Source organism: Geotrypetes seraphini, chromosome 3 (genome assembly GCF_902459505.1).
Source record: "Geotrypetes seraphini chromosome 3, aGeoSer1.1, whole genome shotgun sequence".
In the NCBI taxonomy this organism is placed as follows: Eukaryota; Metazoa; Chordata; class Amphibia; order Gymnophiona; family Dermophiidae; genus Geotrypetes; species Geotrypetes seraphini.
The window spans coordinates 216,548,157-216,568,784 of NC_047086.1; the positions used below are offsets into that span (position 1 = coordinate 216,548,157).

General features: G+C 41.7%; 1 protein-coding gene across 1 annotated transcript in view; it reads left to right on the forward strand.

Annotated features, from left to right (window-relative positions):
* Window positions 1-20,628, forward strand: part of LOC117357578 (retinol dehydrogenase 16-like) — a 38,437-nt gene that overhangs the window by 14,217 nt on the left and 3,592 nt on the right. Inside the window, exons 2-4 of the mRNA XM_033938379.1 lie at window positions 1,618-1,949; window positions 13,578-13,836; window positions 20,428-20,591. Of these exons, the coding sequence (XP_033794270.1) occupies window positions 1,637-1,949; window positions 13,578-13,836; window positions 20,428-20,591 (736 nt within the window). The 5' untranslated portion in view covers window positions 1,618-1,636. The remainder of the gene's footprint in view (window positions 1-1,617; window positions 1,950-13,577; window positions 13,837-20,427; window positions 20,592-20,628) is intronic.

The window sequence follows — 20,628 nt, forward strand, 5'->3', positions numbered from 1 at the left end:
TGTACTTATATTGCGCCATTGTGAGTTGAAGTCTTTGGGGTCACATTCTTGGATTGTAGCATCTGTTTTGTTCCAGAATTTGGAGGGATCGATATATGTACGTGATTTGTAGGTTAAGCTTTGGGGTTTTGGTTTGGTTTTGCCTTTGGCCCACTTGATATTGAAGGTGTATGTGTAGTGGTCTGAATAGATGGATCTGGACCACTTTCCATTTGAGGTTTGAATCTCTGGTAGAATGGGTTGTTGGGTCATGAAGGCTGCAATGTCAAGCTGGTGACCTTTCTCGTGTGTGGTTTGTGGGTCTAAGATCTTGTAGGTTAAGGCTCCGAAGTAGGATAGTAGGTTTTATACTTTATAGTACGTATAATTTTTTATAGCATTTATAATTCTTTGTCACATGTTTTACTTTGCAGAATTCTATGTAGCAATAGGCTGCTTGTAACATGCCTAGAGTTCTAATTATTGATGATTTGGAAGAATATAAGATTCCATACAACATCTGAACTAAAGACAGGAGTTGTTCCCCCCCCCCCCCCCCACTATCACCACCACCACCACCACCACACACACACACACACACAGCCAGCCAGCCAGCCACCTTGGACTGGGTGTTTCTACAGGTCCAGATTTTTACTCCAAGTGATGCATTCTCCAAGTCATTCAGGAAGAAAGACACAGTCTGGTGTTCTAGAAACTGTGAGGTTAGGAAAGGTAAAAACTAGAGCAAGTAAAAGGTTCCAGCATTACCGGATAGGCAACAGATTAGCTATCTTTATTGTGTGGATGGACAAGTGTGTGTGCATGGCTATGTTTGTATCTTTGTTGAAACTCTGTGTAAGAGTGACAAGGAGTGGAGAGAAGAGGGGAGGGGCAGTTTGAAATGTGTAATTCCCTAACTGCTTTGCTACAGTAAATCAGTGGCCATATGCTGCAGCTGCTGGAACTGCTTCTCTCGTAGAAATACATTGAACCATTTTGTGGGGGCTTTATTTTTCTGGAAATTCCAGTCCAATGTGGCCCGTTTTTTCAGCTTGATCTGTTCTCACCAGACTTTTTTCCGGGCCTTACATGGTTCTATTCAGTAAAGCTTAACCTCTTATGTATAATTTTCCCCCCACACTCTATTTTAGTGGTCTCAAACTCACGGCCCTGGGGCCACATGCGGCCCCCGCCAGGTACTATTTTGAGATCCTCGGTATGTTTATCATAATCACAAAAGTAAAATAAAACAGTTTCTTGATTATATGTCTCTTTAGCTATAAATTACAATATTATTATTAAGACTTAGCCAAAAGGAAAGATTTATAAACTATAAAGAGTTTTACCTCATGCAAAATTGTCATTTCTTTAATAAGACATTAACTTTTTTTCTAAGGCCCTCCAAGTACCTACAAAACCAAAATGTGACCCTGCAAAGGGTTTGAGTTTGAGATCACTGCTCTATTTGATTGAAAAGAATAAAAAAAAAACCTAAAGTGTGCTTTGAAAAATTGGAACTATCTTGCTGCCTGTTTTTTTCTGACCCAGAGCTAGGTGATTTTCCTTTTTAATCTACTGGAATATAGGATGGGAGAGTTTAGATAATGCAGTGACTGGGTTTTGTGCTTTCTCTGGCAGGGACAAGCGGAACATTTAAATGTGGCTCTGGCTGTTTGCTCTTGTGGGGTTCTACTTCCTGTTCCGCTGGTACTGGTACAGACAGACACTCCAGAACCTCACAGATAAATATGTGTTCATCACGGGCTGTGACTCGGGCTTTGGAAACCTGCTGGCTCATCAGCTGGATAGACGGGGTCTGCGGGTACTGGCAGCTTGCCTGACACAGCAAGGGGCAGAGCAACTGAAAGAAGCCACATCCCAGAGACTTCAAACAATAATCCTGGATGTCACGAACAGTGAGAGTGTTACTGCTGCAGCCAATTGGGTGAAGCAACAAGTGGAAAACAGAGGTAAGGGTAAAGGGGGCAAAGGGTCATGGATTTGATATACCGCCTTTACATAGGGTTACCATATTTTTTTCAATGTTATTGTGACGCATTTTTACTTTCTAGCATCGGACCCATACAGGCACTTGTTTGATACCTTTTTACTGCGGTTTTGCTTAATACCTTATCCACCATGGACCCCTGAGGAAGGCGTGTTGTCCGTAACACGGACCATGTCGGGTCGCTTGGTTGGTAATAAGGTTGTATATTTACTGCATTTTACTAACGGTATAATAAACATTGCCTGCATCCTGTACATAGTCTGCAGTTTTTGTCTGGTTTCTGCTTGCTGCTCGGTTTACTGCAGATTTCGTTGGATTCTTTTTTTGTGCCTTACCATATTTCTCTCCAGACACATGGCCACACCTAGTTCTTCCTCCAGCCCTCCCTCCCCCCCCCCCCCCCCCCACAAAGCCTCCTCTCTTCTTCCGGATGAGCTTCAGCCACGTCTGGAGGGCCTGAAGCATGCATGGATGTGTGTGACGACATCCGCGCATGCTCAGAGGCCCTCCAGATGCAACCGGAGCTCATCGGGGTTTTCCAAAAAACAGACATTACATTACATTAGAGATTTCTATTCCGCCATTACCTTGCGGTTCAAGGCGGATTACAAAAGATTTATGAATGGGGGTTACAATGGAAGAACATTTGTCATTTCTAGAGTTGTAAAGAGTGGATCAGACAAATGCCGTGATTTGGAAAGTCCATCCAGGAGCTTGGACAGTCCACCCTCTAAAAAGAAGAAATGTCCAGGTTTTCTTGGACATCTGGTAACCCTAACCCCCTCTTTTATTAAGGTGCACTAACCGTTTAGCGCGTGATAAACACTAATGCGTCCATAGACTAACATGCATGTGTTAGTGTTTAGCACACGCTAATCGGTTAGCGCACCTTAGTAAAAGAGGGCCTAAGTTTACATATATTATGTGCAGGTACTTTCAGTCTCCCTAGTGGGCTCATAATCTATTTCTTTTTTTTTTTGTACTTGGGGTAATAGAGAGTTAAGCGATTTACCCAGGGTCACCAGGAGCTGCATTGGGAATTGAATCCATTTTCCCAGGTTCTCAGATCACTGCACTGTACTAGCTTTGCTAATTTCCAATTTTTATCTTAAATCTAATTTGTGTTTACTGACAATATTGTGACAGCTGTACCGAGGATCCCAAAGATAATGTTAACTGTAAAAAAAATCATTTAGCCTTCTGCGAAGTCCCAACAGTTCATAGTAGAACCATTCAATACAAAGTTCTACCAGTTTGGTAGATATTGTAACTAGACATTCCTTCTTGAATAAAATTTGAAGTACCATATTTTTCGCTCCATTAGACGCAACTGACCATAAGATGCACCCTAAATTTAGAGAAGGAAAACAAGAAAAAAAACATTCTGAACCAAATTCTCCCTGCCAGGCTCTGCACCCAACCCCACACTCCTTGCAGGCAGGCCTCCCCCCCAGGCAGGCAGCAGGAAACCCCAGCCTCTCCCTCCTCCCTCCCTCATCCCCCAGGCAGGCGACAGGCCGCCCTCTCTCGCTGGAAGCGGCGCCCTGAGCTAGCTAGCAGGCAACTGGCAGGCCCTGGCACTCTTCCTCCTTTCCGATGCCCCCTGCATGTACCTTTTTTTTTACTTCTGTTCGTGGCAAGGCTGGCTGCTTCCTGCCAGAACCATCAGCTGACGCAGATGCCTCCTCTTCCATTCTATCAGGGCATAGTGACGTACCAGGTTGCCTGCCTGGTCTCACGCTGCTTCCCACGAGAACTCAGTTCTTGCGGGAAGTGGTGTGGGACCAGGCAGGCAACATGGTGCATTGCTATGCTGTGAGAGAACTGGAGGCAGCCAGCCAGCCTTGCCGCGAACAGAAGTAAAAAAAAAAATAGGTATGTGCGGGGGCGGCGGGGAGGAGGAAGAGGACCAGGGCCTGCCTGTTGCCTACTAGCCAACTGAGGGCGCTGCTTCCAACGAGGGAGGGCTAAATCCAATAATCAATCTTTACAAAATTTTGTCACTGCGTCCCAAACATCCTTAAATTTCTTATAATGTCCCAATTGTATTGCTCTCATATATTCAAATTTATAAGAGTGGCACAAGGATTCCCACCAAAAACTATAGTTTAATCCAATATTCTTCAACCTTTTTAACCCGTGGACCGGCAGAAATAAAAGAATTATTTTGTAGACCAGCAAACTACTAAGACTGAAATTTAAAAAACCCATTTCCATCCCTTCTCCGCGAGCTCGGTCCCCGCAAACCATCTGATCCCATCCGCACAAGCCTCAGTTATGATTTTATATTTAACATATTTTATTAAAGTATAAAAAGAAACAATATTCTGTATAATTGTCATTTTATAAATACAAATAATACAGAGCAAGGATCAACAAAACCCCTGCATCCCCTCCCCTTCACATATATCCCCTCTACTATCAAGAAAACTGAAGAAGCCAAGTTTATTACAGAATGCTACACAGAAATATCATGCTAACAGTATACTGAAGTCACACATGGCATGAATAGTGTTAGGGGAGTGCCCCCTGGTCTGAGAGAGCCCTAAGCCAGATGGAAGCTAAAGATGACACTCAAGTTCGGCAACGGGCCTCTTTCTCACCCAGCATCAACAGCACTTCAGATCGGCAACGCAGTGCTCAGTCCAATGCTTTCCTCTGACTCGAACTGCCTGGGCGGAAACAGGAAGCTGCATCAGAGGGGAAGCTTTGGGCTGAGCACCGCGTTGCCGATCTGAAGTGCTGTTGATGCCCGGGGAAGAGGAGGCCCGTTGCTGAACTTGAGTGCCGGGGGGGCCCATTGACGATCATGAATTGCATCGCTGGGGGGGGAGGCAATGCCGATGCCGCCCATCGCCGTTGCAGCCCAGATGCTAATGGCCTCAATCCGATCTCACCATCCCTGCGTGGACCGGCAGGAATTTTCTGCGGACCGGCACCGGTCTGCAGACTGGCGGTTGAAGAACAGTGTTTTAATCTATCCCAGTTTTTCCAGTTTTTCAGAATAAGTTGTATAGCAACTCCCATCATGATGGAAAGTAATTTGTTGTTATGGGAAGTTATTGGACTCTTGGTCCTCATTAACATGCCAAATAGCACTGTATCATATGTCAATGCCACTGGATTTTCCAGTATTCTATTGATTTTAATCCAAATGGATTGCCAAAATGTAAGTATCAAGGGACAAAAGAAAAGCAGATGATCCAGTGTCCCTATATCGAGATGACAGTGCCAGCATCTATTTGACTTAGAACTATCTAATTTTTGTAATCTAATAGGGGTCCAAAAACTTCTATGCAACAACAAAAAAACATGTTTGTCTCATAGTTGCTGACACTGTACATCTCATCCTCCAAGTCCAAATTCGTGGCCATTGAGACGCAGAAATCTGCTGCTTAATCTCAATGCTCCAAATATCTTTTAAGCCCGTTTTAGGTTTTTTATTCAAATATTCTGATATTAATTTGTACCACTTGGCGGCCTGATGCTCTAGGAAATCTGTTTGGAAGCAAAGGCACGGCAAGCTAAACTGAGATTTCAAGTTTTGCCAATCAAGGAACCCTTCTGAATGGCCTGCTTCAACTGCAACCACTTATATTTTTGAGACTTTGCAATGCCAAATGATTGTTGCAGTTGTGAAAATTCAAGCAGTCTCCCATTTGATAACACATCATCCAATGTACGAATACCTGCCTGCATCCAATGCTTCCAGATGATCTTAAACTCACCAATTTGAATCTTGGAGTTCAACCATAAGGACTGACACGTGGATTGATGAATCAGAATAGGTGTTAGGTTTGCCATGTGGAAACTAAAATTCTATTGTCCTTATAAAGCCTAGGTAACTTGATACTTAAAACATGACATAAACTCAATGGAGACATGAGTTGCCATTCCAAGTAAAGCCAGTCCGGAAGATGCTCCATGAGCTCAGGAAAGATCCAATACATACCCTGACACAGTATATAGGCTTGATGGTACCTATAAAAGTATGGGAAATTTACCCCACCTGCCGAAATTGGTTTTTGTAAAGATACTAAAGCAATTTGAGCAGTTTTAGCCAGCCAAATAAATTTAGTGAGAATACTATTAAATTTCTTATAAAAGGACTCCTGAAAATAAACTGGCAACATACCCATTTGGTAGCAAACCAAAGGCAAAATCATAATTTTAACCATTTGAACTCTCCCACACCAAGACAGATGTAGGGGGTTCCATTACTCACACATTTTGTGAGACCTTTAGCAATAAAGATTTTTCATTTACTTTCATCGTGTCTTCCAATGTTATTTGAATCCAAATGCCTAAATATTTTATACCATCTTCTTTCCAAAGAAAAGGGAATGAGTCAAATAATCCTTTTGGACAGTGTACATTTAGTGGAAGAAACTCCGATTTACTCCAATTTATTTTATAGCCAGAAAATGTGTCAAATCGGTCAATCAAATCCAGTAAATGCGGGATGGTAGATCCAGGATTCCTCAAATAAAGCAAAATGTCATCTGCATAAGCAGAGACCTTATATTCCTGACCTGCATAAGAAATACCCTGAATCTCCCTTGCCTTTGAATAGCCAATAACAAGGGTTCCAAAACAATATCAAAAAGCAAAAGAGATAATGGACATCCTTGTCTAACTCTCCTCTCCAGTCAAAAATGTTCTGAAAAAGTATTATTAATATATAATCTGGCAGAAGGGGAACTATACAAGGTTTGAATCATTTGTATAAATCCTGAACCAATACCAAACCAATCCATTGCTTGATACATAAAGATCCATTCCACACGATCAAAGGCCTCTGCATTCAAAGATACAGAGAAGGCCGGATCTTCCATAGCTTTTGTTAAATTTAACATATGAAAAGCCAATCTGATGTTGATTGATGAATGTCTTTGAGCAACAAAACCCGTTTGGTGCATAACAATAATATAAGGGAGAGCCTTGGCCATGCGTAAAGCTAATAACTTAGCCAGAAGTTTTCCATCTACATTAATCAAAGAAATAGGCCTGTAATTTGAAACCAACATGGGATCTTTATTTGGCTTCAGTAAAACAATAGTTAAAGATTCTGCCATAGTAATGTAGTTCATTGAGCCTGAGATAAATTTAAAAGATGATGTAATAATATAATTTGGAATGATTTGTAAAACTCCACAGTAAATCCATCACCACCTGGAGCGGATCCAACTTTAAGGGACTTCAATGCTGTCTGAAGTTCTTTCAATGATATAGGCGCTTCAAGATCTCCCTTTATATGCTCAGGGATTTTTGGCCCCTTAATTAACTTTAAAAACTCTAAACCCTCAAGTTCTTTATTTGAATGAAGCTCAGAAGAATATAAAGCTTAATAATAGTTCAAAAATTGTTTTAAAATACTTCCAATTTGAGAATGAGTTTCACCCTTCTCATCTTTAATAGCCACAATCTTAACTCTTCTTTTTTTAGCTTTGAGGTAATTAGCCAATAATCTTCCTGCTTTATTCGAGTTTCCATAATACAGAGCCTGTTGAGAAAACAAATCTTTCCTAGCCAGTTGAGAGGAAATCTGACTATATTTATATTTAGTTTTTAAGAGGGCCTGTAAAGTAATTTGTTCCCATTTCGAGGCCAATTGTGACTTCAAATCCTTAATATTTTGTCCAACGTAGAAAATTCTGTTGTAAAGTGTTTCCTAATGTGTGCCAAATACGAAATAACTTGCCCTCTAATAGTAGCTTTAAAAGAGTTCCACAATGTTTCTAAAGAGATTTCCTGAGGCATTAAGTTGAAAATATTCATTTATATTTAATTGAAATTCCTCAAGAAACTTGAATCTTCAAGCAATGTATTATTGAATCTCCAAACAGGTCTATTACAATCTTGTTCAAGAAATTTAAATTCAATCCAAACTCCATCATGATCTGATAAAATAATTGGGTCTATACTGGCTTTTGTAACCTGTTGAATTAATGGGTCTGAAATGAAAATGTAATCTATTCTTGAAAATGATTTATGTACATGGGAGCAGAAAGAAAATTCCCAAGCATTAAAATGAAGAATCCGCCAAATACCTTTCAAACCACAGGACTGTACTAAATTATCTAAACCCATGGATTTTATTAGCTTACTGGGTTGTTTGTCCAACAATGGATCCATAACAGCATTAAAGGCCCCAGCTACTAATAAATTAGAAGAAGTCAGTGGGAGAATCAAGTGTTGAAGAGTTTTTAAAAATTCAGCCTGATTTGAATTAGGGGCATAAATATTAAAAAGCTTCAGAATATCTTTTCCCGAGCTCATGTGTACCTGAATCCATCTTCCCATAGGATCTGCTGAAACTACATTAAATGCAGCTGAGCATTTTTTATTCACTAGGATAGCCACCCCAGCCTTCCTTCCCACTGCAGGAGCAAAAAAACTATGCTTGACCCACCCCCTTCTAACTTGGCTGATTCACTAGCAGATAAATGAGTTTCCTGGATAAAATATATATCTGCCTCCTGCTGTTTTAAAAAACTGAGTGATTTTTTCCTCTTAATTGAATGATTGAGCCCATTGACATTAAGTGAAAATATTTTCAAAGCCATTTTAAGTGATGATCTACTACCAAATAAACTTTTAAGGCTCCTTTTACGAAGCCGCATTAGCGGCTTTAACATGCATGACTTTTAATCACGTGCTAACCCCCGCGCTAGCCAGAAAACTACAGCCTGCTCAAGAGGAGGCAGTAGCGGCTAGCACAGCGGTGGTTTAGCGCATGCTAGTACATGCGTTAAACCGCTAAAACGGCTTCCTAAAAGGAGCCCTTAATTTCCCTTTGAACATAGAAAATTCCAATATTTTCCCCCACATCCAGGAACCCAAACAAAATCCCCCCTCCTCCCTCCCCAACCCCAACCCAATAAGTATCGCATAAACTTGGATGCACCCATAATGAATAGCAACCACCGTCCACCCCTAGGCACACTAAAATCACCTCAAATTATCACCCCAATTGACACATAAAATTAATTCAATTATAATTATCTATCATAATTAAACTAAAAATGATATTAAGCCTAAAGAATTCAGCTGAACAGTATATAGAAACATAGAAACATAGAAAAAAGCAGCAGAAAAGGGCTATAGCCCACCAAGTCTGCCCATTCCAAGTATCCCCTCCCCTGAATTTACTCCCTTAAAGAACCCACGTGAGTATCCCATTTTCTCTTAAAATCCGTCACGCTGCTGGCCTTTATCACCTGGAGTGGGAGTCTGTTCCAATGATCCACTACTCTTTCGGTGAAGAAGTACTTCCTGGAGTCACCATGAAACTTCCCTCCCCTGATCTTCAGTGGATGCCCTCTGGTGGTCGAGGGTCCCATGAGCCAGAAGATATCATCTTCTGACTCGATGCGTCCCGTGATGTACTTATATGTTTCAATCATATCTCCCCGTTCTCTTCTTTCCTCAAGTGAGTACAATACTCCATTGTAATCTTAAAGTAAGTATCATATTCAATGTACATTTCATGTAAATTAACTTCTTAAGTAGCTAAATGTATACAGGCTCAAAATGCCCCTAAGATAAAGGATATTCCTAAGCAACCCTATATCATCAGCAATTAATGTCAAACTTATTGAATAAATAAAAGTAGAACCTCATTATACATTAAGGAACTGACAGATCTATACTTTCTTGAAAATTTTTTTTAAAAAAATAAATAATTAAATTATGTCAGTTTTTTGTAAATATATTAGAATTACATCTATTAAAATTTACTTTTTCCCCCTTTTTCTTCTTTCCCCATTTTCCCCTTCTTTTCCTTCCCTTTCTCTCTTTTCTCCTTTCCCTTTCCTTTTTCTCCCCTTTCTCCTTAAATGTATAAATTGGCAATATGAATATAACTAATATTAATTCATTGAAATCTGTCAAATTTATATAAGTATAGTAAACTAAAAATATTAAAATCAGAGAATAATCAACACTCTCACTCATTCAATCAGTTAATCCTCATTCATACCCGCCCCTATTATCCACTCAACTTTCCAACCTTCCAATTACCACTACCACCCATTTCATCCATTCATACTTTTCCAAGCTGCTCTCGCTATAATAATCATTTAACATAGCCAAGTCAGATATAGGGGCAGGCATCAGAAAATGCAGTTGCAGCGCTCTATCAGTTCTTCTCAAGTGAATAGCAATGAGTCATCAACTTCACCATTTAGGTTAAACTCGACCACCAAATCTGTTCTCCGACAATCCTCCCAACTGTGCTCTGGTAATCAATCCACCCTCTTCTCAGAGGACCTGCTCATAATCCATGCATGGATCTGGAGATTCACCAGCACAGAGTTATTTATTGAAAGTTCTTTAAGCTATGTATGGGTAATTGTTTTGTTTTGTTTTTTTAATCTTTATTCATTTTAAAACCAGCATAAAGTGCAACATATTATCAATCAATTAACTCAATAGACAGCACTCAATTCCTTCTAATGATACAATAAATACATAACACCCTCTCCATCCCTCCCCATCCTTCCTAAAAGTGTAAAAACATTTAATATAATGCAAATGAACAAGATAAACATCCTTGCAATCCAATAATAAATTAATTACAGACACCCCCCCCCCTCCCTTCCACCCACCCTGAATGCATATAATCAAAGGGCTAAATCCAATAATCAATCTTTACAAAATTTTATCAATGGGTCCCAAACATCCTTAAAAAATAAATCTGAGAGTGATTTTTTTTTTATTTTAGTTTTTTAAGCTATATGTATGGGTAATTGTAACAATGGTGAAACTAAGGTACATAGAATAATCAATGCAATAAATATGCTTGTTTTTGAGTGCAAATTAACTCAAAACGTGGCTCGATAGTCGACAAGCAAATATGCATTTCATCATCTACCATCTGCAGTCATTCTCTTTTTTCTATTTCATTTCTAGCAGAGCTAAAAATCCAAGTTCGGCAAAGATAAGAAGATTCAAATAGGAACAAAACCTTGATTGCTTTGTTGCTCAAGTTAGGATAACTACTACATAAAAAATAAAACTAAAATTACTTGCCATAATGTTTTCAAGGACCAGTCACATCAAAGAATGATACATATCTGGGTGTTTATATCCAATGTACATATCATCTATTCTAGTGTATATTTATGAAGAGAATTTTTTTTAAATACAGTAAAATTCTGGAATCTCTCATGGCACAGCACACCCAGAATCTCTATCTGGCACACAGTTTAAGAGACACTGCCATCAGGCAGGATTAATTCATCGAGGGCCCCTAGACACACAAGTACACTGGGCCTCCTGCCCCGCCCCACCCCACCATGCGCCCAGGTGGAAACAGGAAGCTACATCAGAGGGAAGCTTTGGGCAAGAAGCACTGCTTGCAAAATTACCGTTCCCATTGCCTTTCTTACCTGCGTTGCTTGCTTGTCTTACTTTCCGTCAATGGGGGGGGGGCCGCGTTGCCGATCGGTGGGGCCCATGTTGCCGATCGGGGGGGTCCGCATTGCCAATCGATGCTGGAGGGGCCCATCGCCGATTGGAAAAAAACAATGTTGATGCTCTCCTTCATCGGGCCCCCCCTGACCATTTCGGGCCCTAAGCACATGCCTACTTGGCCTATTGGTTAATCCTGCCCTGACTGCCATAGGCACTACCTATGCTGTTCTAACTTCTCATCCACCCACCCCTACTTCCAATCCTTCCCTTTAGCTGTCCTTTCACTTCTATACTTCTCACCATACTCTGACTGCACATCTGGAGCATGGAGATGAAGCATGTATATACAGCAATAATAGTATGCAGCTGCTAAAGACCAAAAAAAAACCTTCCAATGTTTTCCTTCTTGTCAGTCCATGAGCCATTAAAAAACAAAAAAGCCCACTACCTCTCTCCCAGTTGTCATCACTCATTCCATGTCAAAAATACCTTCTAACCTAGTAGACACCCTCCCTCCACCCCTATCAATGTTCCTTCTAAGCTGAGTGGGAATCTTCCAACTGCATTGCAACCAGTGGAAAGTGGTGCTTCAATATTGTGTTTTCATTCACTGGGGACAGACAGGTTCCCTGGAGTCCTGCAGAGATTGCCTGTACCTCACTTGAAAATGTGATAATGAAATAGCAACCTTCACTCAGGGCTGGCGTTGCTCTGGGCCCCAAGGCTCTAGGGGGCCCCTGTGAGCTGGCATATCCTCCCCCTTGAAGGACCTACCGGCTCTGCTCCAGAAGAAGTAAGGGGAGGATTGGCAGCTGCAGTAATCACGGGACCTTGCTGCATGGCATTGGTTTGGAGGGAGAAAGAAAGGAGCATAGTAGGGTGGTGGTGCTTTAGGGGACATGCATCGCTGTTTTTGTGGTGTTGCATTGTATGCAGAGTCCAGCTTCTTGGTAGTTCAATTTAACCTTTGTCTACGTATTTCTATTTTATCCCCCCTTTTACAAAACTGTAGAGTGTTTTTTTAGCACCGGCTGTAGTGGTAACAGCTCTGATGCTCAGAATTCTATGAGCATCTGAGCTGTTTCCACCGAGGCTAAAATCTTCACTACAGTTTTGTAAAAGGGGGAGGAGTTAGTTTGTGATTACATATTTCATACTAGGCAAAGGTGTTTTCTGTGTTCTGTGTGTTCGAAAGACATGGTTTTCTGTTAGGATTGACTGTGCAGGATTGATCTGTACTAGTCTGGCTTGTTTAGTTTTACAATGGGTGTACAGTACTCCCCCGAAATTCGTGGGGGTTACGTTCCAGGAACCCCCGCAAATTTTGAAAAACAGTGAATACGATTTTTAGGCAGGGGAGACAGGAGAGGGCAGCTGGAGAAGCATGAGAGTGCAGCCGGAGTATCGGCGGGTGAAAAAAATCACTTGCTGTATGTTCCGACCGCCTCTTCCTGTACTAAAGTCGGGCCTCACCAATCAGGAGCTGCTGTGGCACGCATCTCCTGTTTGGTAAGGCCCAACTTTAGTACAGGAAGAGGGGGTCGGAGCATACAGCGAATGATTTCCTTCACTCACCGGTGCTCCGGCTGTCCTCTCCTGCCCGGTCATTCGCGGTCAGAAAATACCGCGAATGACCGGGACCACCAACCATGAATTTGCAGGGGAGCACTGTATTGATGTTGTATTGCTCACTGCAGTATGTAAGATGCTACCTTTTCTTAGGTACACTCTTGTGTGACATGTGGATTGTTACTAAAAATCATGTTTTTCCATACAGATGAGGGGGGGGTCAAAAAAATGATGGGCCCCAGGCGTCACATATGTGTGAAGAAGTAATTTAAAATTGTTTTGTTTTGTTTTTTATTCAAATTTTACATTTTAAACAAGCACTTCAACTTGAATATGGATTAGAATTACAATATAAGAAACAATAGATGGTGACCCCCCAACCAAAGCAAACTTATGTTAATCCCAGGCCTGGATAGGTCTGGGGCATTCAGCAGAGATTCAGGTTTCTAACATTGTAGTTGGCTAACATTATTAGAGTTTCTTTGTTAATGACACCTGGTCTCAGTGAAGGTAGGGGTGATTTTTAGGGTATGTGTATTTGTACTTATTTATTATTTATACATCGCTTATAGTTGGCTCCTATACACTGCTTTCTATTTTTCAGGGCTCTGGGGTCTAGTGAACAATGCTGGAATTGCTGATCCTTCATGCCCCAATGAATGGCTGACAAAAGATGACTTCGTGAAGATACTGAATGTGAACCTGGTGGGGCTGATCGATGTGACCCTCAGTCTGCTCCCCCTGATTAGAAAAGCCAAGGGCAGGATTGTCAACGTTGCCAGTATATGTGGGAGGCTAACTCTTTTTGGAGGCGGATACTGCATTTCTAAATATGGAGTGGAGGCTTTCTCAGACAGTCTCAGGTGAACATAATGGACATTTCATGGATATTTAGAGCAGTATATTGAATTTTGAGGTGTTGTTTTGCTTCTGAGTGAATCAATGAAAAGAGAAGCTAGAAAAGGAAAGTACTCTAAGGACTAGATTTACTAGAAGAAGCTGCCTCATTAATAGATAACGCATATTTACCCAAAGTCCTATTTTATGTCATGGGACATATTTAACCTACTAATAACATAAAATAAGGGTATTACCTCTTGGTAAATCTAGCCGTAAATCAGCCAAACAAACAAAGTAGAACCATTACATATTACATTACATTACATTAGTGATTTCTATTCCGCCATTACCTTACTGTTCAAGGCGGATTACATAAGAATTTCATGATATTGCTAAATACATAAGGCAGTTTACATAAGAATTGTCAAGGTGGTTCAAGGCGGATTAAATAAGAATTGTCATGATATTTCTAAAAGATCATATGCTGGATTATATTAGAGTTGTCATGATATTTGGAAATATATAAGGCAGGGATGTCAAAGTCCCTCCTTGAGGGCCGCAATCCAGTCGGGTTTTCAGGATTTCCCCAATGAATATGCATGAGATCTATTAGCATACAATGAAAGCAGTGCATGCAAATAGATCTCATGCATATTCATTGGAGAAATCCTGAAAACCCAACTGGATTGCGGCCCTCGAGAAGGGACTTTGACACCCCTGATATAAGGGGTTAAGTGAACAATTTTTGATTTGCTAAGATAATCTGATTGTGTTATATAGGTTTTATGTATCTTTTGAAGAGTAGGGTTTTTATTTCTTTTTTGAAGGTTTTGTAGTCTGTGGTCAAGGACAGCAGATTGGTGAGTTGTCTGTCCAGTTTTGCTGCTCTGGTGGCCAGTAGGTTGTCATATAGTTTTCTCCGTTTGATATTTTTGGTTGGCGGATGTATGAATAGTGTGTGCGTTCTCCTGTGTCTGGTTGAGGTGGATTGAGTTAGTCGGTTGTTCCAGTAGGTTGGGCTGTCTCTGTTTATAGCCTTAAATAATAGGCAATTGAATTTGAATTATACTCTTGCTTGTATTGGGAGCCAGTTTGAGTCGTGGTATGCCTCTGTGATATGGTCGTATTTTTTCAATGAGTAGATGAGTCTTAGGGCTGTGTTTTGTATTGTTTGTAGTTGTTTTATCGTGGTTGCTGGGCAGGGGAGATATAATATGTTACAATAGTCTATTAGGCCTAGGATTAGAGATTGTACCAAAAGTTGGATTGTTTTATGTCGAAAAATTTTCGAACTTGACTTAGGTTTCTCATAGTTGTGAATTATGTTTTTATTATTTTGTTGATTTGTAGTTGCATGGTACAGCCTCTGTCAATCAGTACTCCTAGGAGTTTTAGCATGGGTTGTATGGGATATGAGATCGAGTTTATTATTAGGTTTGTTAAGGTTGGGGTTTTGCTGTTTTCTAGGAGGATGAAGTTTGTTTTGTCCGGGTAGTTTTAGTTTGTGTTCTGTCATCCATGTTGCTACAGTTTCAAGTGTTCTGTGTATTATGCCTATTATGGTGGGTGCTGGTTGGTCGAATGGGAGGAGAATGGTGATGCCATCTGCATAGCTGTAGGAGGTTAGGCCTTGTTTGTCTAGGCAAGAGCTGAGGGTAGCAATGTATAGGTTGAAGAGTGTGGATGATAGAGGTGATCCTTGGGGTACTCCGCAGGGGTTAGACCATGGTTCTGATTTTTCTTTGTTTGTTTTGACTCTGTAATTTCTGTATTGTAGGAAGCCTTTAAACCATGATAGTACCTTGCCTGAGATTCCTATTGAGTCTAATGTCTATAGAAGGATGTCATGGTCTACCAAGTTGAATACTGCGGAGAGGTCTAGCTGTATGATCAGCATTTTCTTGCTTGTGCTGAGGTGTTGTCTGGTGGTGTCCATGAGTGTTCCTAGTAGAGTCTCAGTGCTGTAGTTGGTTCTGAAACCCAATTGAGTGGGGTGGAGTAAGTTGTGGTTTTCTAAGTATAAGGTTAGGGTTTTAGATACGAGTCCTTCCATTAGCTTGACGTAGAATGGGATTGAGGAAATGGGTCTGTAGTTGGATGGTTGGTCCGTTGTTCCTTTGAGGTCTTTTAGGATCAGTGTTATAATGATTTCGCTGAGGTCTTGTAGGAAGAGGCCATCTGTGATTAAAGTTTGTATCCATTGTAGGAACAGGGAGCGGAAGAGTGTGCTTGAAGTTTTCAATAGGTATGGGGGGCAGTGGTTAAGGTCACAGGCTGTGTGGCTATATTTGTTATATAGTTTGTTGAAGTCTGACCATTATATGGGTGAAAAGTGGGATCAGGTTCTGTCTGATGCAATTGATTCTTTCTCTGTGGGGGGATTTGAGATCTCTTCTAGGTGCGTGGGTGTTCCATTGAATGTGGCTCTGATAGTTGCAATCTTGTTTTTGTAGAATGTGGCTAAGAGGGTGGCTGAGGGTGGGGAGGAATTGTTATTGGTCAAGTAGGGTGTGGTGTCTATGAGTTCTTTTAGTAGCTGGAATAGCTTTTTTGTGCCTTGGGATCCTTCTCCTATTTGCTTTGTGTAATATGCCTTTCTTTTTTCTTTCAGTTTTTGTGGGGTTTTTTGGTTCAGTAGTCTCCATGCTGACTTTGTGAAATCTTGGTAACTTTTTCTCCATTTTCTTTCTAGTTGTCTGCATTGTTGTTTGAATAGGAGGAGTTCGTTGTCGAACCATTTGTCTGATTTTTCTATGGATTCTGGTTTTGAGTTGTTCTGGGGCTAGCTCATCTAGGGTGGTTGCACTTAGATGACTCCATTGTGAGATGAAGTCTTTGGTGTTGTAGTCTTGGATTATGGTGTCTGCATTATACTATACAAATGACTTAAGTATAAAACAGCTTTTATGTGCCATATAGTAAAATGTTCTTTAATGTACATAATTGCAAGACCAAATTGGATATGGAAAGGCTATTGCTAGCACTGTATTACTTAAACAAAAACACAAACTACATAAGCCAATTCAAAACAAAAAACTAAAGAGGAATTAATCTTCATTACCACTTAACAAGCAACACATTCAACAATTAAGACATTATATCAAAACAAATATAGAGGACAATGCCACTAAGGGCCGGTTTCTTTATAGGAAGCCCAGTCTCAGAAGCCGCCTATGCAGCTTTTGAGAATCGCACACGGGTGTCCTATAGAGAATCATGTCCCCCACCTAATAACCTGATTCTCTAGCCGGCGTCCATGTCACAGGCCGGTTAGAGAATCGGGTTGCCGCTGAGCTTAACACGGCAAGGGATCTCCCTGCCGTAATAAGCTTAGCGGCATCCCGTCCCGTCCTCCCGCAAAGACTACAAGCAGGAGAGATGCCCAGTTCTTCCTGCCAGAACTCCCTACCCCCGTACAACACCAGCAGGAGGGATGCCCAGTCCCTCCTGCCAGAACTCCCCTCACCCCCACATACATCGCTGGCAGGAGGGGTACCGAATCCTTCCTTCCGGACCCACCTCCCTCCACCCCTCTGGACCCCCAGCTCCCCCCAGAAACCTCCCCCCCTCCTTAAAACGTTGGCTGGCCGTAGGTATCCTTCCTTCCTCCAGCTATCTGGCCCGCCTTCTCACAAATGGCGGGCCTGCCCCTTCCCAGTGCATTGTGGGATGCACCGGGGAGGGGCTTTAGACCCCGTTTGGTCCAGGTGCTTGGGAGGGGCCTTCGGCACCTGGGTCAACTGAAATCATAGGCCCCATTCACAGTGCATTCTGGGTTGCACTGGGAGCAGCCTAAGATTCCGATTGACCAGATCCCTTTACCGGAAATAAATTTAGATAACTGTTGAGGCTCAAAAAGGCATATCTTATCTCAGAATAAGTAACTACACATTTGAATGGGTATCTCAGAATAAATGTAGCTCCCAACTGCACTACCTGAAGTCTCAATAACAAAAATTGTTTCTTCTCATCTGGGTTGACCTAGATACGCCTGGATACATTCTTATTTTATGTTTCATAAACAAGGTATCTCTATGTTTAAAAATAAACCATTTTCTGTTCATATCAGGTCATATTTCTGTCTGGAGAATGCATCCTGATGTAGTTCTTGAGATCATCAGGATTAGTAAATGACTATGTGTTGTTGAGGTGCATTACCTTTAAAATGGCGGTATAAAATAAGCTGTATTTAGCTCCCATTTGCTTAAGAGGTGGATGAAGTGCATGAAATTGCTTGCAAATTTGTGCAGTGTGGGGAGCGAAATCTTGAACAATCATTATCTTATTTCCATTCCATCAGCTGAAAGCAAAGGCAAAACCAAAACCACTGCCACCTCCTCCGCCACGAGCTCCACCCTCCCACCATCCATAGGCCCTCCCTAGGCCTACTTTTAGAACCTGTGATGATCTAGTGGCCTCATCGGGGCAGAGGTGATCCCCAGTTGCTCCTGCTGGCTCCGATCTCAAAGTGACTGTCACACTCTCCCATGGCATAGTTTCCATGATTCTGCACAATTCACAGAAGTCATCTCTGAAGCTGGAGCCCAGACAGCTCTTGTTTGTTTGTTTTTTTACTTCTCTTCAATGTTTAACTGCTGACATCTCCCCCAGATCTAAGGAGCATCTGCTGAGAAAATCCACTTCCACATTCAACTCTCTGGCAATGTGAGCCGCTGACAAACAAAGCAGATATGTCTCAGCCCAGGTCATCAGTTGATTGGCCTCCAGTGTTATCTGCCGGCTGCAGGTCCCCCTTGTTTGTTGATACATACAACTGCTGTCACATTTCCCCAAAATACTCTCACTGGGGTATTCCGCAGGAGGGGAGTGAATGCAAATAACACTCTGAACTGGCCACAACTCTAGGTGATTGATTGGCCGGCCAGCCTCTACTGTCAATCCAAGTCCCCTGTGCCAGGTGGGACTTGTAATGTGCACCCCAGCCCAAAAGACTGGTATCTGTGGTCATGATCTCCCACTGGGCAATGGGGAAAGGCATCCCGACTGAAAGATTCTTCTGTACCAACCACCACTGTAGACTTTGTCGAGCCTCCATGGTTCAAGGAAGCTGGAAACTGTAATTCTGGGACACTGGTAACCAACAACTCAATAACATTTCATGCAGGGGACAAAGATGGGCTCTTGCTAAGGCATGACCTCCATGGCTGCATCATTGAGCCTAGCACATGTACACAATCCCAGACCCTTGCCGGACTTGTACTCTCAGTGATTGGATCTGCTGCTACAGTTTCAGACATCTGTGTTCTGTCAAGAAGACCCTCTCTGCTCTTGTGTCAAAGAGAACTCCCAAATAGAGAATGACACGGTGACCCGTTCCTGCAGTAAACCACAGTAAAACTGCAGGAATGGGTAAAAATTTGGACTGTTTACCACAAGTGTGGGAACGGTCCAACTGGTTTCCCTCCTTCCCTGCTGCTGGCACACACCTTGAAGAGCGAGCCAATCTCTATACACGCCTGATCAACGTTGCTTACGGCCTTTCCTCTGCTGGGCCTCTCCTTGTAATGCAGCATCCACTTTTCACAAAGACAGGAAGTTGCATCATAAGGAGAAACCCAGCAGAGGGTTCCCCAAAGATCTGTGCTGGGACCGATGCTTTTTAACATATATATCAATGATCTAGAGATGGGAATAACTAGTGAGATAATTAAGTTTGCTGATGACACAAAGTTGTTCTAAGTTGTTAAATCGCAAGAGAATTGTGAAAAATTGCAAGAGGACCTTGTGAGACTGGAAGACTGGGCATCAAAATGGCAGATAACATTTAATGTGAGCAAGTGCAAAGTGATGCATGTGGGAAAGAGGAACCCAAACTATAGTTACATGATGCTGGGTTCTGTGTTAGGAGTCCAGCCTGTTTTTAAGTACTGAGTGTTACTAGACACAAGCTGGCTGATTTGCAAATTAACTAGCCGGGAACAGTCACCAACTAGTTATCTCACTTATTGCCAATTATCCAGACATTTTCAGCAGCACAATTTTTTTCACTTAAAATAACTGGTTAGTACCAAAGTGCAAGTTGGCTATGTCAGGGGCATTTTGGGGGCAGAGTCCAGTTAGCTCCCAATAGTCAGAGCTAACTGGCCATATAAATAAGACTGCATAAATAGCTGTACTATCTTTCTGTGTAAATGCATGGATGGTTAGCTCTGAATACAGAGTTAACCAGGAATGCATTAGCTAGCTTTTAAAAAAATGGATATTCAATGCCTGCGACTGGCTATAGCCCAGCATTGACTATCCGGGTTCAGTGCTGCCAGTGAACATTAACGGTGTTGTCCACCACCGGCTGAATATCGGGGGCGTGATGTTTCACTTAGTATCAGCACTTTTCAAATGGTCTTCTGTTTTCTGGTACACCACAGCACTTGTATGAGGTAAAGGAAGCTATGGTGAGAGAGGGGGAAAGGCGTGAATCAGTATAATTTACCTGCTTAATTTGGGAAGCAAAGAGTAAGGAAGTTGTAGTAGTGGGGAAAGGAAAACCAATTCAGTATCAGTACCTCCCCCCAACTATACCTTTAGAGATGGGATAGATTAATTGGAATCCTAAAATTTTAAGGAGAAAGAAAACAGTAATTCTTGCATTGCAGGCGTGAGCTGTGTTCCTTTGGAGTGAAGGTCTGCATCATCGAGCCTGGTTTTTTCAAAACCTTCATCACAGACTCCAAGTACATGGAGAAGAGTATCGAGCAGATATGGAACCACTTGCCAGCAGAGACCAAGGAAGCCTACAGACAGGGCATATATGACAAGAGTGAGTTTTCTGCTTTATTTGCAAAGGATAAGGAAAG